Source organism: Sorex araneus, chromosome 2 (genome assembly GCF_027595985.1).
Source record: "Sorex araneus isolate mSorAra2 chromosome 2, mSorAra2.pri, whole genome shotgun sequence".
Taxonomy (NCBI): domain Eukaryota; kingdom Metazoa; phylum Chordata; class Mammalia; order Eulipotyphla; family Soricidae; genus Sorex; species Sorex araneus.
In genome coordinates, this window is record NC_073303.1 from 336,318,496 (window position 1) to 336,344,485 (window position 25,990).

The window sequence follows — 25,990 nt, forward strand, 5'->3', positions numbered from 1 at the left end:
AGTGTAACATAAGCAATATTCCCTCCGTTATCTTTAAGTATGCCTATGTGTGGAACCTACAGAAATAAATGTAATAATGTAGAAATGTAGAAATGTGGGGGTTTCCTAAGTCACTTTCCCTTTCTGAAAAGAATTCACATGTATACAATTATCACAAACCATGTGGCAATTGCTCCTTCTTTTTCCCTTCCCTCTAACCCCCTCTTTCCAACCTCCTGCAGTGATCAGGGAACCAGGGATTTGAACTTTGGACCAGGGTCAGCTGCCTGTAAGACAATTACCTTCAGTACTATTTCTCTAGCCCCTTATGTTTCATATACTTGAAATGTGTGATTGTGGATGCTAACCATCATTGGGAATAAAGCTATTCTGAAAGGTCTGATTGTGACTCACCAATTTTTGCAGAGCCATCATTGGGATGCGTATTTATATGCTAGTACTTACACAGAGCTGTGTCCTCTACTCAGCGTAGTTCCATTTTCACCAAACTTGCCTCCTTTTGCCATTGTGTTGCCTATTTCCCACAACTGTCAAAGAACTGTGAAGCCAAACTAGATACTTAGCTCTTTCAAAGGAATTAGATTTAAGGAACTAGAAAAAAAATAAACAGGTTAAATTCTACTCATTTGCTCTCAATGGAAATTTGATATTTCATCTAAGTAAAACAAAAATTTGGTAGCCACCAAAGTGGCATCAGTTATCAGACTTTGATGTAGTGATAGCAAAAGGATCGCCACCATCACCTTGACATAGGCTGCCAGGTCAAGGGGACTGAATAGGTGGGAAGAGACACATTATATCACTAAGAGAGATGTGGAGGGGGAAGTGGTGAGCACATGAGTTTGCTTGTACTCAAGTCCTATATTTTGGGCTCACACCCCAGTTTTTTTTAACTTTGAATAATGAACAGCTTAAAAATTCGCGACTGAGATCTATTCAAGAGTGAAAGTGCACTTAGGACTCAATCCCTCGGGTTTTGGCTCTTACCAAAAACAAACTTCGGACCCTCTGAAATGTGTCTCTTATGACTTATGCTTCTGCAGATGATTGTTTATTAAATCACTGCCAACAGGAAGATGGAATAGGTTCAAGAGAGTACCACAGAGTATTTTAGAAACCAGTTGGTGCTGTAGTAAGTTGTGTGTGTACGTGTGTGTTTGTGCGTAAATGAGTTTTAGTTTAGTTTTTTTTTTTTTTGGTGTGTTTCTTCTTTTTGCTTTGATAGGGGCCTCCCTGATAATGTGTGGAGTATGAGAATACTCTTGGCAATATTTTTTCTGGCAGTATTAGGAGGCCACGAAGGTCAACTCCACCTGATTCTTCTGGAGTGGGATGAGGGTTGGAGTAGGTGGAAATGAATGGGATCAAACTCAGGCCTTATGAGTGTAAGGCACATGTTCTACCCCTTTGGACTCTCTCCTTGGCCCTGTGTGAGCATGTTTTTAAATTTAGGAAAATCATGTTATATAGAGAGAGTTGTCCTGGAATTTTGAGTATACAAGTTTGTTACTCTGAGCCATTTGATTAAATTTAACCACAGGAAACTCTTCCAAGTCCTAATGAAGCAGCAATTACAACTAAAGAGGGAGCCAAGCCAAAAAACATCCTTCTCCAATATCTCTCTTTCAAACATCAGACTCCAATATGAGCACCATGGTTTTCATTTCACTTTTAAATCATCTCTCAAAGCTGTTGGAAACATGTTAAACACAAGACTGGGGGGTGGGAGGCACCGGTTGGTCTTTGGTGGAAACACTGGCAGCGACAGTAAGTACATTTCTACACACTAGAGGTGCATGTCTACATAATAGCATGTATGTGGACACACACATACACACATTTAAATCCACAAAGGAAACTAGAAATTTGCTTTCAAAGATAAGCCATTGAAAACTTAAGGAAAACACAGTGACTGAAAGAAAATTTCCATTAGAAATGAGAATTAGCGTCAGTGATATTTCAAATTTTAATTTATGATACCACATACAATCGTTCAAGATCAAAGGTCAGTAAAGCAAAAAAAATTTTTAAATAAAATTTGTTTAATTGAATCACTGTGAGATAGACCCTTACAGAGGGTTCACTATTAGGTTTCAGTCACACAGTGTTCCAACACCCATCCCTCTACCAGTGCTCATTTCCCAGCACCAGTGTCCCCAGTTTCCTTCCCTTCAACCATCTACCCCCACCCCGCTATCAGCCTGCCTCTATGACAGGAGAGTAGAGCAAATCTTAAAGACAGGAAATACAAATCACCTTGTATGTAGAAAAGAGATCTCTCTGTCTCTCATTCCATCTGTCACTCTGTCTGTCTGTCTGTCTGTCTGTCTGTCTGTCTGTCTGTCTCTCGTTGCCTCCAAACAAATAAAAAATTCCTGGACATTTTTTTTCTTAAAACATGTACCTATTACTACACATTATATTGAATGGGTCATTACTCCAACAAATTAAAATTTTTCAATAATAAAAGAAATGGTAGCTATCCAAAGCAGCCTGGCTAAAGCCGGCAGCCTTAGACGGGGTGCAGGCTGTCCATATCACATTATCCCATGTGCTAAGGCCCCTCAGCATAATAACAGAGCCATCCTAGGATGCAAGAGACACAGAAATAATGTCAAAAGCAATTCTTCACATTTGGAGCTCACCACATCAAGTGCAAATAGTGAACTTAAACATGAAAATGCAATTTGCTTCTTCGAACATATACATTTTTATCTCTTGCGGAAAAAAAAAACACATTCATTTCCAGTGCCTCAAGGTAAAGAGAAGGGCATCTATCACAACAGCAGAGATGTCTGAAGGATTTAGAAGCAATCTTTTCATAATGTTTCTTTTGGTGAGGAAGTGGAGTTATGAGTTACTCAAAATTCATAAACATTATTAAGTTTACATCCTCACAGAAGATCTGCCACTCTTGTATCTCCCAACTGTACTGTCAGTGTTTCAGCCCCTTCTACTATTGAGAGGACGTGTCTGGTTCAGGAGATTCATCCACGTAGGGGTTTGTTCCTCCATCGCCTAAGATAAAGATTCTGTCCCTTCCCCAAAAAAGCAAGAACACAAACACCGACTGCTTCCTGAGAAACAGGACTCCGATATCTACACTGAATGTGCAGTCCCAGCCTATCAATATTCCTCCATGAGAAGTGATTATCACAGGAAAGTAAGTTTCGATTACAGCAAGGTTACTCCAGATTATCAACTTGTGGGTTTGTGCCTGCTGGGCGAGCTGAATGATTACCCCATCCCCAGCTGCCCTCAGCTATGACCAACTCGGCACCCACATCTGTGACCCCTCACAGTAAGAAAGCTTCCGAAATAACAGCGAGCTTTCCTGCTTGATGAATTCCAACCTCACAGCTCATCTAAACTGAGCCTATGGGCTGCATGGTTTTCCTTCTTGCTTTTCACATAGGTCTATGGGAAGTTATGAAACATATTTTTCTAGTCCTCCCAGGAGCAAGGCCAGGTTCACAATTTGACCTTAGAAACACAGCGGTCCAGCAAAGGCAGACTGCCTGAGAGAGCTGAGTATTAGAGCTCTCTGCCTGGCGAACACAAACCATAACATGCAGCATGGAGCAATGTTACTTATGGGAAATGACAAGCAGTGGATCAGTGGGGGGAAAATAATGGGATTTAATCACATAAAAATATCACAGGCCCACGGCTCCTTTGCAACACGAAGCCCACCACAGGTGGAGACACAGGGTTCTTGGGGAAGCGACCACTTGGAATTTAGAACAGAACCACCTAACCCGATAGCTATTTTGATCAGAAGTTAGAGGATCCTGGATGCACCCAGAGATTTTTATTCCTCTCATGTCAAGATTCCCTCAGGGACTGAGTCTAAACAAACACACAAATATATCTGCATCGGAGGGAAGCCTTAGATGTGGGAGGAATGAGTCGAGGAACAGCACCGCTGATGTGCGAGGCTGTCACACAATAATTAAGGACACTGCTGCCGAAAAAGGAGGGCTGACCCTGCAGTCTTATTTACACAATTTCCAATGAGAGGGCTGAGAAGTGAGGCCCCAATGGGGGCATTTCTGTCTGAAACCCAAGGGCACTTGCATTAAGGAAACTGGAGTAAATGAATCCCTGTGCTCGGCGACAGAAGCAAAGACACTTCAATTATCTTCATATGGAATATCTGTGCTGACCCTCCTGGATTCTATCTTAGGAGAAAAAGTTACCACTTACTTGCTTATTGTTATTTTATTTTCACTTTACTGAGCATTATGATTATTTTATTTGCACCTTACGAGGCATTCAATTAGAAATAGGGCATTTGGGGGCAAGACTGATAAGCTCTTTAGACAAAATCTAGTGATTCAAAAATTGCAAAACTTCAGTTTTCAAAAATAGCCTAAGTGACCTCTTGCAGGACTCTGACCACTCGGCAGCAAGCAGGAGGCAACCCCTGTGAAGAGCAAATTCTGGCAAAGTTCTCTCTTCACAGATGATGCACAGCTTAAGCTATAATGAGTTTTTGGGTTACAAATGCTGAACGCATTAATATTCCTTGATGATAATTATCACAGTATAAGCACCTTTCCCAATGTGAGTAGCATAAAGCAACTGAAGCAGCATTTTTACTACATTTGAAACAAGCTGGAAAATGGGATTTTCTACTCTTGTAACCTGAGGTCAACATACATCAAGCATTGCATATTAAACACACTTATAGATGAGCCTCCTCTCACCTCTTTCTTCTGCTGCGTGTACACCTAAAGCTGTCTCCTTTATTCTCTTCATTAGGAAATTCTTGATAAAAATACATAGGTGAGGTATATAATTTCCAATCAAAATGTAGCCTCTGCCCCCCCACCTGCACATGAATCCTCTGTTTCTTCTTAGGAGAATACAAATAGCAAATAAGAATCAGTAAGCCGTGTTTTACAGATGAGACGTGTCTCTGTGCAGTTTGAATGAATACTGTGGTCACTGACTGCATATAAAACAGGATGAAAATTAGAATTGAGCAAATAGGCTCCTGAAAGAGCCTAACACATCAGGCGCACGTCTGAACAAACTACCAGTCTTCGTCTTTACACCTTCAGAAAGAACAACACTGCTAAGCACTGAATGGTTTTAATGTAAATTCCAACCCACCAATCTGATGCCAGTAATGACTGAAGCTTCTGATGTGTTTTTGCATAAGGATCTTACAAACTCATTTTCATTCCAGATGAAGAAAACAATTATGGCTATTTGGATGTTAACTATCAAATACTATAAAAAGTGCACAAAAATGATCCATTACATAGCCTATCAGCTAGTACAAGACTATCTCATAGTTGGTATCAGTTATACTCAAAAAAAAAAAAGAGGCTGGAAGGATTGAACTTACTACCCCCTAATTTGATTTGATGATATGCTCTGAATAAACTGTAAATTGATTTTCCATTATCTCTTTTTCTTCCTTCTCCTTTATTCAGAAAAGGAGATAAACTGTTTGTATTAAAGCTCAGAGGATGGGAGGATGACTGAAAATAATCACAATGTAAGCTCTTCCTCAATTTTCCCTTCATCCTCTCATGTCATGTTAGTATTGTACATAAATAATCCCAACAACATTTTGACTTAACAGTGACAAAAGTAAAAACCAATTTCAACCCTTAGTCCAATGAAGATGAACTAATTTAGGTGATCTGGAGTTTTAAACTGTTGAATTGATTTATACAATGTTACACCACACTTCATTTAGAAAATATGCCACAATACAACTGCTTCAAGTTCTCTACCGTTGTTTTATACTTCCTGCTGCAAATGTGGCTTTAAATAGCATTTGAATAGATATCAGGAACCTTGAATAAATATTTAACATCACTATTGGCTTACTAAATACTATGGCATGAGACCTACCAAAGAATAATATACAGAACTTGCTTTCTTTCAAAATTTAATGCCATTGTTCACTTTGAACACTATGCAATACCATGACAGATTTTGAAAAGTTCCCAATTACTAGCAGATAAATTTGGTTATAGAATCCATTTAGAGGAAAAATGACTGGAAACTTATTTTCATTTTATTGTGTAAAATTTGCTCTACTCTGGTTAAAAAAATCTTATGAAACACTTAATATATATTAAATAACTATATACATACAGTTACTTATGTGTATACACATACTCATATATGTGTATAATCTAGAGGAACACAGTTTGAGATAAAAGAGAGAAAGGGTATATTTTTGTCTTACAGGGGTATATAAATATACCCAAACAAGGAGGCAACAGATACACAGATGAGCACTTTTTTTATCAAATATGGAAACAGGATCTAAAACACACAGCATATAATAGTACAACCCACTGATATTGCTGCATCTGAGCAGGGCATTGTTGGTAGATGACTTTATCTATTCATAATTGCTTATTTTTTAAAATGGATGAATGCTTTTAGATATTTTTAACCCATACCATACACTGAAAATCAAGTTCACATTTCAATCTAGTTCTGCTGGGTAGAAAGTCAGACCAGAACTTTCTCTAAAAAGATATCTTCTTCAAAAAAGAGATGTAATATTGCCTAATTTAAAGAAACTTCCTTTCCACTGGAGACCTGCAGAGTGAGCATTTATACTGTAAACACGGTAACAATGATTACTGTCCTCCCTGTTCTCAGTAGAGACTCTTGCTTTTGAAAATGTCTTGTGGTGAGTTACTAAATTCAGGCAATTTCAATTAGTATTACTGCACATTAAAAATTAATTGCATTACTGAGTGGATTAAGGTTTAAATTTCAATTCTACAGTATGTGCTCTAGAAATGACAGCTAAAAATCAATGCTCTTTGGCCCACAATCGGAAGTGTGTACAGTTGAGTAGCGAGGGACTGGCGTCACTGGCCAAGCACTTCTGAAAGATTTGATAGTTCAATTGAAGGTGTGTCAGCTCTAATTCTAGATTTTAGTTTGACTGCTGCACAGTAGCTCAGCCTTAGAAAAAGCACAACAGAACAGCTGCACTCCCACGATGGAAAAACAAATGGACACAGGTATGTCTATCTGAGAATAGATTATGACAATAGAAGGATGAACAGCCACCCACCCCAAATTCATATATCATTATCCTCAGGTTAAAATCATGTTCATATTCAGTGCAATAACCATCCAGGCTCTAAATTCAGTAGTTTTTATTGGTTACTGGATTACAAGGGTTGTTTGTTTGGGAAAGGAGATAAACTATATTTCAAAGAGATGTCATAAATAAACAATATTACTAATGACTTTATTTTTAAGGAAAACCAAGATGATACTGAAATTAAATATTTTCCTTAAACAGTGATCCCATCTATATCCCTTTTATTAATGACTGACCCTCTTTGGGGAAAGAGAGAAATCGGCCGATCATTGTAACCACAGATTTGTAGCATCAGCATGAAATGTCTGAGAAGAAATCAGTCACTTGTATTTACCATCAGTATGTTCCTATATGATGAAGACATCAGCATTAGAAGTGATCACAATAATATGACATCAATGCAGACCCACAAAGCCAAGAGGATACCTGAATTTGGAACTTCACAGTTAATAGTATGTAACTACAAGAAAAAAAAAAATAAAGCTCCAATATTCCTCCGGATCCCCTCTATGTGCATCACTGGCCAACAGCAAGTTCGGCAGCAAGAGAGTAAAGAAGATGGGAAGTAATAATAACAATAAAAAGAATAATCTGGTGCAAATGGACCCCAAGGTGTAGTAGCGATCCCCACGCAACAATCACCCTTTGCTGCAATTTACTGATGTTGCTTCATTATAATACAGCATATAAAGGGGCGATGTACAAAGTGCACTCTTTAAACCGACGTGATTTGAAGCAACACATGCCACCTGAGCAGGAACTGCTAGGGGAGCCAAGTCAGACTGTTCAAAAGTGAAATTACCTGGTGGGGGGAGGGGGAGTAAAGAGGTGAAACAGGAATGCAGCCTGGTGTTAACTTTGGAAGAGAAAAGGCTAAAAGGTAGCAGGAAAAAAGCATTTCCTTAGTGAAATATTAAAGACATTTCAAATTAATGCAAATTCAAGCATCCTTTAGAGAGGCAACAACTTGTGGCTTTGTTCAAAGGCAAGATAACAAATATAAGGTCTCCTATTTGGAAACAGAAAGGACTCTCGTGTCCTGTTCTCCTTCTCTATGAAATGAACTAAAGCAATTATTTTAGAGGAACTTGAGCACTGCACATTCAGTAACTTTGTATTTAAAGGAAAAAAATGGTTCATTTTCTGATTCTCGCCCCCTATAATTGAAAGTCCTACTTTTTATTCCATGCCCAGAAGATAGGGAAGCAATGCATTAAGGGGAAAAGAGATTTTTTTCCCCTCACCAAGGATCATTGAGTATGTCATTGGTTAATTCTTGCTCTATGCTCCTCATTAGCATTACTCTCAAGTTTCTGGTTATCATATCCGAAATATTAAGACATAATAACTATGAAGGTACAGATAATTGGATATTAACCAGAACATACTTGACTGGGCAGGAGGTAGGGCCCTGCTTAAACTAATCCTGAAATATATTAATCACCAATTAATGAAAGAGTTTCAAATTCATTTTCTATTATAGAACATCTCCGAGTACCTAAGCTTTTTCTAACAAAATGACTTGGAATAACAGGGTGAAAATAAATGATGGGGCCATGTGATGTTAGCTTGCATTAATCCTTTATAGCCTGTTGTCAGGTAATCGTAAAAACTATAGTTAAAGCCTTGATTACTCTTCACAAAACTCTGATGGGGAAAAGAGGTGACTGTTCAGTCTTCAATAGCCTCCACTGAAATTCTAAATCTATCCCTTAAAATGACAGAGCAGCAGTAAATATTTCATCAGAGAGTTGTCATAATACTCTCTGAGTCTTTTTAGCCTAGACAACAAATATTCTCTTAAAATATAAGAGCAACCAATGAGAGGCAGAGCAATTCAGCCAAGGGCGGCTTTGGACAGTGAGGGGAAAGTAGTTAAATGTTGGAGGATATGTATATCCAAAGGTTACAAACTCTTACTAGGTGACTGAAAAATCACTGCCACTTAGATGGAAATAAAATAATGGTAATGGAGAAGGAGAGCAAGCAGGAAGAGGCGCCCAGAGAGGAGGAAGGTCCTCTTCCTATACAGACTGTGAGACCACATCTGATATGTCACAGATGTTTTAAGCATTTGGATTTAAGGATACCCACTAATATGCTATCAATCCACCATTCATCTTCAAGGTAATAAAATGAAAATTCAAAAAACCTAATTCTCACCAGTGGATGCTAATATATCCCCATATTGATAAACTGAAAGGGACTTACCTTTTATTGGCAGAGAAAACAAGGTGTTTGGACTAATGCAATGCAAGCAAGGGACTGAAGTGATACCATTTCTTTCTTTTTCTTCCTGTGATCACTGAACTTGACAACATAGCAAGAAATCTTCTATTATCTGAGGGTGTGTGTATATGTGTGTGTGCGTGTGTATGTGTTTAAATTCAGCTGTTTGTTGACTTTAATTTTAATAATTCTTAAATAAGCACTCAAGGCAGATGAACTGAGATACGCAGGCAAGTAGGCCCTTTAATCCACAATTTTGCCATAGAAATACACAAACATTTCAATGGCTCTTCATTAGCAAACAAATCAACAAGTGATATTTTAATGCATGACTTTATTCCATCTCTGTGGGGACTGTAGTTGAGAGTGTGATGTACAGTACAGAGAAAGGAATCATCAGCCACAATGTCCCAGGGCTCTCTCCATTGAGGACTTCTCAGCCTCAGCTTAAAGAGTGCATTTAATTGACTGATCGACAGTAGCTTCTTTGTTCACAGAAGACAGCGAAGTAATGGCAGCTTGAAAATCGTACCATCTACAGGGTCTCCTGAGACTAGTAACAGGGGGATATGTGTCAGGAATAAATAAATAATCTAATTATTAAGCCACTTCCTGTCAAGTTAACTCCAATTTGTTGGCTTTTGAAGGCAACAAAACGAGGCATTTTTCCTCATTATGCTTCTCTTTTTATACCAGTGGTAATCACAGGCGGATTAAAGGGTGCCTGATTGGTTTTTTTGTCAAGGAACTGAGAAGCAGCCAACAGTACAGAAAAACAGAGTTGGGGTTAGAAGAAATTTCATGCTTGTCTCCTTTCCAGCTCCCTAACAGCCCACACGGCTGCCCCATACAGAGCTGCCAGCTGTACAGCAAATGTGTACCCCTCCAAGTGAGGCCTAGCGGGCCACAGGCGCCATCCTGAGAGCTGTGAGATACCTTGCCATCTTGGCAGGTAGCTACTGCTGTCATAGGCATAATTCTAAAGGTGACCTATGAAACCCCAGCAGCGCACCGAATGCAACAATGCGAGCAGCTGAAGCTCGACACCCACCCTCCATCCTGACTCCCTCTCCTTTGTTCGCCGCCACTCGTGGCCCTGAAATGAGGAAGTAACCCATGGACAGAGGTGATCAAAGATCTTTGCTTTTGCTGCCGCTGCAGTGATCTCTGGTCCCAGTGGATGTTGGATGTGTGGTTCCCTCGGAGAGCGGGGGGGTCTAGCCTCCTATCCTCTGTGTGAGCCTTTCAGCACCCTCCGTGTACACATTATCAGAATCCATTCAGAAATAGACACCCACATGAGATAATAAAAGCATGAAGCAGTGAGTGAGAAATGGGTGTCTCCCTGGCAAATTCCCCAGCAGGTCAAAGGTGAGGACCAAACCAGAGTTGGGAGCCCCACCATTATGTCTCAAGCCAGTGCCCCGAAAACCTGCATCTGGCACAGACATCCCAGCATGTCAAAAGAGAGAATAGGAGGCCTGGTACCCAGCAACTCTGCTCGAGATCAGCATTCTCTGGAGGATTCTGCAAGGGCCGTATGCTCAAAAATGGTAACAAGCAGTGGATGTCCCATCTATCTCTGGCCACTTTAAAAATCACTGGAAACTAGCCCAGGACCTGCCACACCCTGGCCTCTCAGGCTGTGCTGGGGGACCTCCAGACTCACACCTGGCAGTGTTCGGTGACTTCCATGGACATACTCAGCAAAGTTGGAGGATCACATGCTATACTGAGAATCGAACACGGGCCTGTCACTCATACACCTTAAATACTGTACTAACTCTGCCCCTTAAATTGTTAGTATTTTTTCAACTCTTGTAAACCAAAGCGACTAGATGCCTGAGAAAATACAAAACAAGGATAAATATCTGGACTTTGTCTAATAATAGCTGAATGCTGAAATTAAGAATGCAGCTCAGAGATTTTCTTTAAATGTGCTTAGGAAATCTGACTAGGGCCAGAGAGAGAGAGAGAGAGAGAGAGAGAGAGAGAGAGAGAGCAACACTCTGACTGCAGTAGACCCAAGTTCAATCCCTGGCAGCACATGGTCCTTCAAACAGCACCAGGAGATCCCTGAGCACTGATCTAGGTATAGCCCCTCAGTACAACCAAGGAAGCCCCTTTTGCCCCCAGATAAACCAGAAAATAGAAATATAAATACAAATTACCAAGAAGAGTACTTGAATGCTATTATGACTTATGCCCTCCTAAGCCTTTTTTTAAAAAAGCTTTTCCTCTTTATTTTCATTTAACTTGTCTTTGTGGTTCGGAAGGTTGATAGGGGAGCCTGGATAAGTTCCTGTGTCCCCACTTTGCACTCAATAAATGGCACTGCTATGTTACATTTATGCCTGTATATGTCCTTCTGAATACATCTTGAATTTTTGTTCAATTGCGCAGATAATTAAACCCTCTTCATATTTACAGTCTGCTTCACTGGTACCATGAATTCTGTTTTCAGTTACTGTCTGCAAATTCCCTCTCTGAACAATTTCATACGAAGCAATAACACTTCATTTTACATAAGTTTTATCTGATGTCCCCATACAGAGCTGCCAGCTGTACAGCAAATGTGTGGTTCTCAAACTGAGGCCTACCAGGCCACGGGCGCCATCCTGAGATCTATAAGGCACCTTGCTGTCATTGGCAAGCTCTCCCTGCTATCACTGTGACCATCACCCCACACTGCACACAACTTAAAATCATCTGATTATTAGAATTTGTGGCCCACACTCCATTTTATCCTTTATTTAATCTATCCCCAGATCACACATTTGTTTAAATGTTTTGGCTGGTTTACAAATCATGCAGCCATCTGCACAGTAGGTGTGACACCATTTTTTAGACAAAAGTTACGTTACAGACAAAGATAAAGTCATTTGAAATGCTTTGGTGTTTGTTATTCTGCCTGGTTCACTTGGACCAACTCTAAGAAATAAATAGAATTATCTGTGTAAATCGATGAACATCTATGAAAAACAACACCCAGCAGAACGGCGAGCTTGCTCCATTACCTACGTTAATATCATGACAGCTGAGGAGAGATGACCTGGCCCACTTCTCATCTCTCCTGTACAGATGGCTATTAAAGAGAAAGTATCCCTTTTGTATGGTCCATGTAGAAACCCTTTATGGGCTTTTCAAATAAGCCAGCATTGCCCACATGAGGGTAGCTTTCTGTTACCATTAAACTGCCCAGATTTCATCTTTTTAATCCAGCACTTGATGAAATAAGCTAGTATTTCATCATATTTAACACCAAATGCTTGTTTCTTAATGCCTTGAGTTTTGTATGCAAATAAAGGTGACTTTAAAAATAGGCGACAGACTTCTCAATATTAATTCGAACTCCAAAGAAGCTCAAAGACGTGGTGCTTCTTAGGATAGTGCAGGTACACACATTTAATTGCCTCCCATGTATATATTGTTGTAGATTCAATTCTATTCCTATTTTTAAAAAAGCATTTAATGAAAGAAAGACCAGAGTATAAAAGGTAAAAAAGCTCTTTATCATCATATGCAGAAATCTGTATCTTTGGATATTTCCTGAGACATAAAATCCAAAACTACCATGTACCTCTAAATATTGGTGTTAGTTTATTCTAAAGTAAGAGCACTCAAGCACTCTGAAATGTTTCAGAAGTGATACTGAATGTCACAAAACTATAATGAAGATTAGTCACATAGCACACCATCTACTAAAGAAATGGAAGGAAAAAGAATACCATTTGTGACCTTAGGCACCAAAAAAAAAATTGCAGAATGTATGAATGTCACTTGCCTCAAGAATAGATTAAATTTTCAAGTACAACTGTACAGAACTGATTTATGCATTCCTTATATTTTGACATTAGTGATGTATATCATGTGTAACATAACACATGGGCTACAGAACTTTTCACATGTACAGGAGAAGATGTGAACCTTTTCATAGTCTAAAAATTCTATCAATGAAATACTGATAAGGTCAATAAAAGTCAATAAAGTAAGTAAAAAATAATCTCTTTACATATTACCTTTAATTATAGACTGAAATCCTAGCTTTGCCTTTCCAAGTGTCTTTGCTTCCTCCCAAATGCTCTACGCATCACCCTTCATCTTTCTGGAACAGGGTCATTCAAACTCTTTTCTAGATTTTCCCTTTCTCCCACAAAAACAGGGTGCTCTGTGCAGTGAAGGTACAATTTTTTCATAACAAAAAAATTCTTTGACCAAATGAAACGTACAAAAACATGTCAAGTATACTTTTAAGTGGACTTAAGAATTAATTCTTAGGAAAACGGTTTGAACCCATTTCCTTTCTATTTTCCCTCCCAAGAACATTGAAAGGGAAGGCTGGGATGGCCATGGCTCGGAAGACTCATCCCCACCCCACCCCACCCCAAAGCCCATGACTCCAGCAATCAATTCCAAGGATACCAAGGATAATGCTATTTCTCCCCTTTGATCATTTCTTTGTCAGGCTGACTGGCCTTCGATGGAGAGTGTACTGCTGGTTGTCTACCACCAGCCGCTTGCAATTTGCTTGCTATGTTTCATGAGACAGTTGTTTGTGGCTGTTTGGAACACATTTGTTTCTTTCGGGATTTATGTGCTAGTGGCAATGCCAACCTCCATAGTGATCGAAATTTCTTTCTAACTAAAATAGATAATTAGAAGCTAGTAATTATTGGTCAAGAATTATCAGAGTGAAAAAATTAAGCTTCTCATAAATAGTTCTTGGCAATGTCATCTCTTTATATTATCGCCTGCCTAACAGCCCTTCATTCAGAGCACTTACAAATTTACTCTACTGCTGTTGAGCCTCATAATTTTATATGAGGCAATCCCTTTCCTGAGTTAAACACATTTAAATTCTCTGTTTTTGTCTCTGTTTGTGTTAATCTGCACCAACTAATAATAACAGAAATCTCAAAGAGGAAAATAACAACAAATATTTACTATGCTGACAGAAAGAGGCGAATAATGAACGAAAGCACAAAAATACGCAATATGTTCTTTCTGTATTCTCAGGTCAAAAGCTAACATGAACTACGTGAAAGGAACAAAGGCAGACAGAAAAAAATATATATTCTCATCTGCACAGACTTTAAAAGAGGGAAATCTTTTCCCCAGGAAAGCTGTTAAAATGTTTTGTAGCTCTTTTCTGTGTGTTTGTGAAGAAGAAAAGAAACCCCTAAATAGTCACTGGTCTGATTTCTTACTGAAAGTGTGTCAAAATGTGGTGGAGAGTGAGGTTTTCTTTTTTTCCTTAATAGACATAAGTCAAATCCCTAATGCATTTTTATTGAGTAATTATTCCTGCGACTCAGACCATGTGTCCACACCTAGCTGCAAAACGGCACTTAAGCAGAGCATCTCCTGTAGGTACCTGTAGAAACATTGATGGTTTTCCTTTCATAAATGTCCCTGGCCAATAGCCTTAGGCTAGCACATCCAGAAAGAAGCATGGAGGCTGCCTGACACTTAAATTGCTGTTAAAACATGTGTATTACATAGGAGCAAATGCAAATGACTTGGTTAAAGAAGGAATTCAAAGTTACAGCTCACTGGATCATCTGCAGACCTTCTCCATCAGGTGATATAATCCTTCCTCCAGAATGACTGAATTGTGAAACAAAATCTGTAACAACACTATGTATCTCTTAACAAAGAGAGTAAGTGGCTTTTCACATAGCCTCTAAACCCTTTTCCCAGCTAAATGTCTATGTGAGATTATATATATATATGTTTTATTAAACCAAACAAACACACAGATACACAACCTAAAAATACCTGCCCTCAATGGAGGTATTTTAACCAATGAAATAATGCTGTCTGCCTCATTTGAAAGACTAAATATCACACTGGGATTTTTAAAAAGGATATCTTAGCCTTTGTGACATTCTCCCATAATATATTTTCTCTAGACATTAACCACATGAATGGCGTTTAAGGACTTAGATGCATGTCCATAAACTTAGATATAACAATTAAAGGGATGCTGTTCATTTGTTTAGGCCTCAAGTGCAAAGATATTCTATATTTTGCTATTAAAAATAGTGTGAATATTAAATAACTAGGTCCTGAGAGAAAAGAAATAGAATTTGCTTCTCTGATAGAAGGTGAATTGCTAAATGCTCAGACCCCAAGAGGGAGTGAGTGGCATATTAATCCACCATCACATAGAGGTAGAAAAGCCTTGGAAAGCATTAATGATGTGGATATATGATAAATGAAAAGGAGAGGTATAAAGCAATTTAAAGAAAAGGTTCAGGACAAATCAATAAATGTTATGGACAATGACACTAAAATTGGAAGACTAAATTTTTTTCTCATGCTCAACACAATTCAGGTGCACAGATGCAAAAGAGCATTACCATTATAATAAAAAAATATAATTTGTTTATCTGGGCTCTGTGATAAAACTAAAAATAAGTTAGCATAGAATATAACTCACGAGAAGCATGACCCAAGCATTTCACTATATTGTTTATAAGCTGAAGCTTCTAAGAAATGTTTTTATTGAAACACTTGAAAAATTGTAGTGTAAAGTAGAATCATGAATGAATATGCCACCAGTAAATTCTACTAAGTATGCAAATGCAAATGGAAATGATTAACTTTCTTCTTTTACTTTTTTCTAACCCATGTCCCAAATCTAACCACTGATTAAAAAAAAGTAGTTTGAACAAGAGTATTTTCTTGGAATACAAAATAGAAAGAAATTGTAAAGAGACACAATATTTTTCTCTTAAGCCCTGATATTTTTTTCTGAACCCTCAGTAGAACCACAGACATAATTCTGTCCCACTTAAGAATGTGCTATGTACTAAAACAATCACTAACCATAATAGCAACTTAAATTTGGATTATATATAATGATCAATATTTTCATTGTTATGTATATGCTCCACTTTGCACAAAGAAACAGTCTTTTCTAAGAAATAATCCTCCTAAAACCATCATTTGAAAACCATAAAGAAAATTCCACTAAATAAACATTATTCAGTTTTCCAACATGCTCTTGAACTTATCTTCATTAATTTTTGCAAGTGCATTAGAAGTTTTGTTATGGTTAGTTTTGATGATTAGTAATGAGAGCTGGAGTAACCCTTCCACTGAGCATTCTTGTAATGCTTCTGATTACTGTATAATAAAACTTGTTTATGTCTGAAAACAAGTTTAGAGTCTAAAATGTTGAATTTTCTTTCCTGTCTGAGAGTTTGATAACAGGAGAGCATGAGGTTAATTGGACTTTTTTATGGTATTTTACAATTATTTATGGTATTACAAAATACCATAAAAAGAGTATGAAATAAAAGTCCCTCATAGCCTGAAAAACACAAATGAGTAACAAAAATAGTATAAAGTAATAGCAATTGTCATTTTACTAGGAAAAAAAGATCTGCTTGATAAAGTTTAATTGGCTAGTAAAACTCAGTGTATTATTATGTGCTTATCAAATTAAAAAACATAGACAGTAATCCCCAAAGAATTAGGGATAATGGGACAATATGAATAAGTAAAAAGTTATTCTTTTATTTCTAGACCATGTAATAAATGCAAAATATACTAAAATCATGGGCTAGAGTAACTACACAGATTTTTAAACAAAAGGGTTTTATAAATATTTTGTAAAATTTGTGGGGAATAAAAAAATGATTACTGAATTCTTTACATAATTTTTATGATCATGATTATTTCCAGGCTGTTGAAACCATACATATAAAACTATTGTATGGCAATTTAAATTATTTATGTTTCCCTATCACAAAAACTCACCACTTTAGATTTTGATACAAAGATGCTTAAGCAACACACAGCAGTGCCATTACAATAATAACTTCTGAAATTAAAACCTGTCTAAAACTCTATGGAAAGCTAACATCCAGTTCATTAACCATTCCTGTTAGTTTTCAATAATGCAAAAATGATGAGAAGTTTAATTTGTTAATCACCTGTGTTTTGACTAGCAGTGGATATATAATTCTCCACAGAAGTCTAAACTAGCCCTGGCAGAAAATAAAATGTGCTAATGCCTTATCAGCTCTAATAACAGAAATAAAAAAAAAATCAATCATGCTTAGGTAAATCATTGATGGTTGAACAATTAATTCATCTTTAACTGCTTAATTATATAAGCATTGATAAACACAAGTAGGAGAAAACTCTATTTGAAAGAAGGTTTAGAGTGTCACTCACCAATCATGTGATTTGCAACATGAACCTGAATATCCCATTCATTGTAGAAAACCATCTGACACTTGATGCACTGGTAAGTCTTCTTCTGAGAAAATAAGTAAAAAGAGATTTACTTAGTCTTATGTGCTTACTATGTTTTCTTAAAAAAAAAAAAAAAACTAGCCCTACTCTATTACCTCTGAGATGACCTTACACATGCTGCCAAGACCTGTGCGCTGCTTGTATAGGCCCATAAGTTTCTTAAGACCTTGTGGTTTAATTCCAACACTACTGTTTTAGTTGCAAACCCATAAAGAAATAAAGTTATATAATGTTATAATATGGTGCTGGGTTCCTAATCTTAAAAACATAAATTAGTTTTAAAAAGTCTATAATAATTACAGGGACTGGAGTGATAGCACAGCGGATAGGGCGTTTGCCTTGCACGCGGCCAACCCAGGTTCAATTCCTTCATCCCTCTCTGAGAGCCCGGCAAACTACCGAGAGTATCTTTCCCACATGGCAGAGCCTGGCAAGCTGCCCGTGGCATATTCGATACGCCAAAAACAGTAACAAGTCTCACAATGGAGACGTTACTGTTGCCTGCTTGAGCAAAATATGTACATGCTCAGTTACAGTCTGACCAAAATGCATACGTTTTTAATTAGCTATATCACTAAGTAAAATGAGCAATAAAGATATACAAAATCCAACCAAGAGATATAAAAATTATGATTTTAGTTGATATTTGAAATTTAATTGATGGTTAAGTTACTAAGTGCTAGCTACCATTTAATATATTTTCTTCTATAGACAAATCATAATGAATATTCAACCAATATTTTCACATTTTACAGCAGTCTTGCAAAATGAACAAAGCAGGATTTATTATAATGCTTATATCATAAGTAAATAAATTGAGGCCCAGGGAAGTAGATTTGCCTGATGTCACAGGGCACTAGATCGGGAAGAGAAATAAACTCTGGGGATTCTAAATGCAAGGCTCTCTGATAAAAACAGCCTTTATGAGTTCACATCTGTATTATTGTATTCCTCCCCCTCAAAATGGCTCAGTATATATTAGATAAAGTCAACAAATAAAGTATTGGCTATGCTTTCCAGAATACTAATTACATATATTCCTTTCTGATGAAACTTAATCTTTACAATTAAAAAACGTCTTGCAAAACAAAATAAATCATTATGAAGTAATACACTTTGAAAATCTCCCACACATGAGAAAATGGCATTTGCAAAATCACATCAATGGATGGCATTTCTTAAGAATGCCTTATAGAACTGTCATTTCATCCACAGTCAAATAAAATTGTTTCATTAATGGTAGCAACAGGAAAGATCAGTTAGTAAATTACAATTAATTTTAGGAAACAACAAAATCTATATTCAATAGAAAAAATTAGCATCATTTTGTTGCAGATTAAAGTGACAGACTGCGAATAAAGAATCTCCGTAGTTATTGTCACTTCATAGAACATTTGCTTTTGCAATGGAAGTTAGTTTTCCTTGTAGAACATTGAAGTGTGAGCATTTCCAACAGGAGCTTTCTACATAATCTAACGGGCTTTGTGCATTAGGCATATTGTGAATTGAGTGTGTTGAATCTAAATCTAACATGGACTTGAAAAACCCTGACAATCACCGAAGAAAATTTACTGCACTGAGCTGTTTACAAGATGCTTTGGATGGTGACATATAGAGCAACATGTGTTGTGTAAATAACATCAATCCCTTTTTTAACAATATTTCCCTTTAGAACTAGTTAGAAAATATTTCTTACTCCCAGATGACCTACATTATATATTGTTTATTAGCATACTTCTAGCATTATTCCTGATATGTGACCTTGCTGAAAAACAAAGAAACATAAACTTAATGGCTAGTCTTTTCTCTTGTTAGCACAGTAAAACATACAATATGTCGAAAACTGTCTAAAAAAATGATGACTGATGAATATGTTGGTGGAATATACTAGGCTTTTTTTTCCTGGTCTAATAATAAAGAATAAAATCACTTGACAAGCCAAAATAATAAAATACCAGCACTTACTACTACCTTCAAAATGAACTGTCACATTTGAAGATCTATGTCAGTAAGTTTTCTTTTATCAGTGAGAGAAAATACTTCTATTATTATTATTGATAATTCTAATTCAATGCTTAAAATGCTGTTTAAATACCCATTTCAAATTTAACTAGCAGAGCCATAATCTTAAATTTCAGACTAGATGAAATAAGAATTTAATTTGATAAAAAAGAATACTCCGTCAACCATAGCTTGAACTCCACCTCACCCCACGTCTCACTTCCCAAACACAGAGCAATGATATGCAGATTGGGATGTGTTGAAGTTTTCTTTTTAAAGATATGGGTGCAAAATTCATTTTTACACTCTTTTTAAGGTAATTTCACATGACCTTTAAGACATCCCTTATTACATTTATAGACTCTTAGCAAAATATTGAGAGACTCCTAACCTCTACACACCACCTTTAAATAAGGAGATTTTCACCTTTGAATAGTAACTATCAGCCTTGGGGAATCTCAGACTTAGATAGGTAAATCCACTCCTGGATGACTAAATTTATAAAGGAATTTTGTTTTAATTTTAGGCCCAAATTGGGTTGTTGTTGTTGTTCTTTTACCCCCTGGTCCTAACTAAGCTCTAGATTTCTGAGAACAGAACGGTCGGTCGAGTCAGGGCTGGAGAGAGACAGTGCTGGACTGTGGGTAAGGCGCTTGCTCAGCGTGTGGCCAAACTAGGTGTGATCCTGGCACCCCTTATGGTACCCCAATCTCTGCCAGGATTGATCCTGAATGCAAAGCCAGGAATAAGCCCTGAGCACTGCTGGGTGTGGCCCATAAGCTGAAAGCCAAAAAAAGGATAAAAGAATGGTTGCATTCATTGTCTTGTATTACAACTGCTATTACTGCTGGCTACATTAGCCCTTTTTCAGATAGAAAATATACAGTACAAAAAAAAAAAAACCCAATTTGGTCAACTTCCATTATACTGGCTACCTTCCTCTTGGGACAACTTTTTAATCAATGGAACTCCCTCTGAAGCACAATACTCCAGGGAATTGAAGACAAAGAGAGTATTATTACCTCCCTGAGGACATTACTTTCATGTATATTGAGAAGTCAACAACAACAAAAAAAATTCAAGTGAGATCATTTCTTTGAAAAGCAGATAAAAGTAGAAACAGAACTTCCATTGTTTGGGCCCCAGATTGGCCTTTATCAACGCTTAAGTTGTCAATTTACTTGAAATGCTAATTTAGTACAATTTTTAAGAGAGACTTTTTTCATTAGCCTTTTTTTAATGTGCTACTTGGGAGTGGGGTTGTCATTTCCTGATTGTTCTCTTTTGTTTTCTGATACTGATAGATGTAATTATCAAGGATACAACTTTTTCCTAGCACCTCATTATTTTTGATTGATTTTGAGAACAATTTAAATGTGCCTTTTTGACATTCTTGTTTTCAGCTATACTCTAGTTAAAGTACTAAGAGACTATCAGAAAAGAGCATCTCATATTTTAAAAAAATGATTAGTTCTTTAAAAATGTATACTTACAAAACATTATTCTGATTGACTCCACCCCCTCCATTCAATCTATATTCCATTAGGATTTAGGCTTCACATTTAGTTCTTACCAAATTAAAAAAAAATTATACATTGCAGTCGTAAATTGCTCTGAATGTTTTATTTAAAAAACACTGAATATAAAAAACACCAAAGCCAACGAATCCATAATAATCAATCCTCAAAACCAGAAAAGCCACCCCCCCCAATTTCATTTGCACCCCTGGAATAAGTGACTATTACATGAATCTCTTATTTTGCGAACTGGCAACTTAAGGTGCAGAAGCAGCATGCCTTTTCAGGAGGAAGTGAAGTTTGACCTATTTGATGAGGAAAAGCTCTCACTGAAAACTGAAGAAGAGATGACAGACTTCAAAAACCATTTAGTAATGCCAAATAATCATTAATAGATCCTGAAAGTAGGAAGAAAACCCTTTCTGGGTTCATTATGTGTTCAAATTGATCCTTTGATAACTGCAAAGAGACAGATGTTTCTTCACAGTGGATTTATTTGATCTACTTACTAAAAGTACTATTCATTTTAATACTAATGGAGGACTGCACTTATGTGTCTCAATGTGATGCAATATAGAATATATGACCCCATAATTAAAAAACTCCTGAACTAAAAAGTAAACATAAATCTAGAATCTAGACCTGAGTCAAGTCTTAAGACAGAATAGTCCAGGCTTCCAGGAAAACACAGGAATAGAGAAACAAGGATTATTTTGAGAATTTTTAAAAAATTACACAAGTACTCATACCAGAACTTTTATCCATAGGGCAGGACCAGCTTTCCAAGTCCTTTAGTCTACTCTGAGATTCTCGCTTTATTCTCAATGTTCCTCAGTTTTATTGCCAAGAAATAAGCTACTGACTGATTTGTCCAACTCAACACCAAAGGAACAATTTCCCTTTGTGATCTCACCTGTGGCCTGGAGCGATAGCACAGTGGTAGGGCATTTGCCTTGCACGCAGCAGACCCAAGTTCGATTCCTCTGCCTCTCTGAGAGAGCCCGGCAAGCTACCCAGAGTATCATGCCCACACGGCAGAGCCTGGCACGCTACCCGTGGTGTATTGGATATGCCAAAAACAGTAACAATAAGTCTCACAATGAAACGCTACTGGTGCCCGCTCAACCAAATCGATAAGCAACAGGATGACTGTGACTGTAACTGTGATCTCATCTGCATCTCAGTGCTGAAAATTTTCAGCAACAATTTCTTCATTTTTATATGTCTTTGACACTTCTTCACTTTTACTAGAAAGCCACTTCGGGCTTCTTTCCATGTTTTAAAAATGCTATTCAAGCACATTTTAAAGAGTTGTCCCCAATGTCCTGATGGAGGTGATGTTCACTGTATTCTGACAGAACAATATTTTTCTCCTTACTGGTATCTTATCTGGAGTTTATCCTATAACATTTAAAAAAAATTTTTTTTTGTTTGGGGGCCTGTTGTGGCTGTGTTCAGGGCTTATTCCTTGGTTTGCACTCAAGTGTAACGCCTGAGGGCAGGGTTCAGAGGAGCGCGTGTGGTGCTGGGTCAACTGCATGCAAGACAAGTGCCTTACCTACTTACTATCTCTCCAGCCTTTAAAAATTTTTTTTTCAGGGATGGGGGTAAAAGAGAGTGTCTGGCTTGCACACACCTGACCTGAATCTTCAGCACCCCAGATGGTTGCCCAAGCCCTGCCAAGAGTGGCCCCTGACTGGAGAGTCATGAATAAGCCTTGAGCATGGTCACATGTGACCCCAAAACAAAACAGAAAAATCAAAACCAAAAAAAATCAATAATTATTTTTAATGTTTAACAATAATGTTAAAAAATCTAACTTTATATACAAGGGATTGTTTTTCATTTCTACTCAATGTGCTTCATAATTCGTCATTCATTTTAAGTGGAAATAATATCCTCACTTATCTCAATGTATTAACATACTTATTTCCAACTGTGTCAGACTGTTTCACTTAGTATCTAAGTATTTGACTTAAATTCTTCCTGATATCTCAAATCTTAGTCTCCTAGCAGTTGTGGGTTTTTTTTTTTGGTCTTGTTTTAGTTTAGTTCTATTTTTGCTTCTAATTTCCTAGCTTTACATTCAATCACATGATTTGAATTTGGGTTTGAAGCCTCCTGGAAGTGAGGATGTTATCCACTGTGCTTATTTTTCCATTTCCAATAATGCTGCCATCATTCTAATCCCAGGCTCCTAGACTAAACTATGTCTCTTCAGAGGCATTTCCTGTATATCTCCTATGCTGCTTGGATATAGGTAATATCAAGAGCCTTACTGCAGAGCTGGCAAGTTATTACTTCATTATTGTCTTTTTTGGGGGGGCCACATTTTGGTTATGGGACCATACAGGGTTCTGGGATCAAACCTGGGTTGTTCTGGGATCAAACCTGGGCTAGCAGTATGCAAGGCAAGCACCCGATCCACTGTGCATCTCTCCAGCCTTGTTAATTCAATCTTGAATCACAAAAAGAAACCTTGATCTACCCACCTCTCCATGCTAAAAACTCATAGTCCCTGATAATGACCAACAACAGAATTTTTTTTCAGTCTATAGTGATTTGTTCCCTGGGTTTGCTTTAATAGTAGGTCAGACTTTGTTCCACAGGGGCCATACCCCTGCTACCTCTTCTCATTTCTGGATAGAGTCCTGATACCTTGACATCAGCCCTGAAAATCAATGCCTTTCTAAATCTGGTGTCTGCATCTGCAAGATGGAGAATCATTTTGAAACTGGTAAGTCCATTGGATTTTCACCTGTTTTTTTCACCTAACATTCCTATAATTATGGAGCAATCAAAGTACAGAACTATTTTCTCAGGATGTCCTGCCACCCTTGAATTGACCCCTTTCACTGATCCAGAGTTGATCAATTTAGGCAGTGTTAGCCTCAAAGTCCATCAGATCCCCCTGAAATTACATTGCCTAGGATCAGACTACAAAGTATATTATTTCAAAGATACTAGCAATCTGAATTGGAAAAGAAGTATAGGATCTTCTTTCAGTAAAGTTGCTATTTAGTAGCTCCATCATTTAGCTATGTGACAATTTAATGATCCCAAGTCTTAGTTTCCTTCCTTGTAAATTAAAAATAATAAAAATCACATCTTACGGTTGATATAAAGTGAGAACTACATAAAAGTGCTTAGTGCCATGCCTACCACATTAAATAGTAACTACCTTGTTACTCTTTATCTGCCAGGTTATTATGGAGATTTAATAGACTAGGATATAAATTGTGTGGCAAAATTAAGATGCTTGTCAAAGGTCAGTTTATGTGGGAATAGTGTTAAAAAATTTCTTTAGAACAGAATCCATTAATTTCCATTTTACACCAAAAAAATAAGTGTTAGATAGCTTTAAAATTAAAGGCATAAAGAGGAGCATACATTGGTTACAAGGTTGAGGCAGGAAGGGAAAATATGATGTAAGGAAGGAGGATGAACCAGGGAAAGAGAGTAGAAGGGTGAAGGCACTGCCTTGTGTGCAGCCAACTCGAGTTCAGTCCTGGTACTACACAGTTTCCCAACATTGCAGGGTGCAGTCCTGAAGATTCCCAAGTCTGGATGGGTGTGGCACCCTGGAGATCTCCGATGCCACGGGTATGGCACAGAGGTACCCAGAAGACCGGCTGTCCTGCTGGAGGCCCGTAAGCATCTCCCAGGGAGACTGGGAAATCTCAAGTACCATAGTCTCAGGTCCTCACAAAATCACTGGCCCAGTGAGAAACCACATGAGGGGTCTCTGGTTCCCCAAGCACTGTTCAGACCTCCCCAGAGATTTCAATGAATAAAGTGGAGGGGAGAAGAAAGCTCTTTTCAAGGACTATTACAATATATATCACAATTCTAAGATGACTATATTATTTAACAAATAAGACATACTTAAAATCAGTAGCACCTTTACCTGATAGCAATTTTTGGCAGATACACAAGTGATATACATGAGTGAAACAGCTTTCCACAAATATCCAATACATCAGACATTTGGCTAATTTAGACTGGCCATTTTCCAAGTAATTCTGAATTTATTTAAAAACATGTGACCGAACGAAGAGGGAGAAGTGAGTGAAATAAAGTGAAAGCTACTAATGATGAAAAGTTTGCCCCAAAATTATCTGAGAAACATCAGTATTGATTTTTTACTGTGTGTTCTCATGGAAATAAGGGGGAGACTCTTTTTTTTTTTTCTTTATGGGTCACACCCAGCGATGTTCAGGAGTTACTCCTGGCTTTGCACTCAGGAATCATTTCTGGCACTGCTCGGGAGACCATATGGGATGCTGGGAATAGGACCCGGGTCAGCCACGTGCAAGGCAAACGCCCTACCCACTGTGCTATCACTCCAACCCCAAGGGGAGAGAGACTCTTATCTGCAGACATGTCCAGTGTCTTGAAAGTCAGTGATTCACACAATGTCTGGCATTTGTTGAGAGCTCCATAACCAATAGATATTGCACCTTACCTCTAAACACATGGAGTTGAAATTGGGGGAAATAACATATGCACAAACATTTAAATTGTTGTGGGTTTCTTTTTCTTCCTTTTTCTTTTCTTAAGTCCAAACAACATGGCAAAGCAATTCAGAACCAAGTGCAGATACCACAGAACAAAGAGAAGACTCAAGAACATTCAGAAAGGACTGATGAATAATTTGTAACCGAAAAATGTGAATGATTGCCTCAAGTTTAAAATTTAGTAGTTACTGAGGCCAGGGCCCAAGTACAATGGGTAGGGCCACAATGAACTAAGAGAATGGTTAATGAGGGACAACAACTTTATTTTGAAATCATTAAAAAATAGTTTCTAAAGCATATAACTTCACCCCCTAAAAACAAGAATATATAAGTTTATTAGCAATTTTTGAGTACTGGTATCCTTT

General features: G+C 37.6%; 1 protein-coding gene across 3 annotated transcripts in view; it reads right to left on the bottom strand.

Moving 5' to 3' along the window:
• ZNF521 (zinc finger protein 521) overlaps positions 1–25,990 on the bottom strand; it is a 300,533-nt gene that overhangs the window by 123,273 nt on the left and 151,270 nt on the right. For all 3 annotated transcript variants that reach the window (XM_055129073.1, XM_055129074.1, XM_004606027.2), the window contains one exon: positions 17,510–17,594. In XM_055129073.1, coding sequence (XP_054985048.1) covers positions 17,510–17,594 — 85 coding nt within the window. The remainder of the gene's footprint in view (positions 1–17,509; positions 17,595–25,990) is intronic.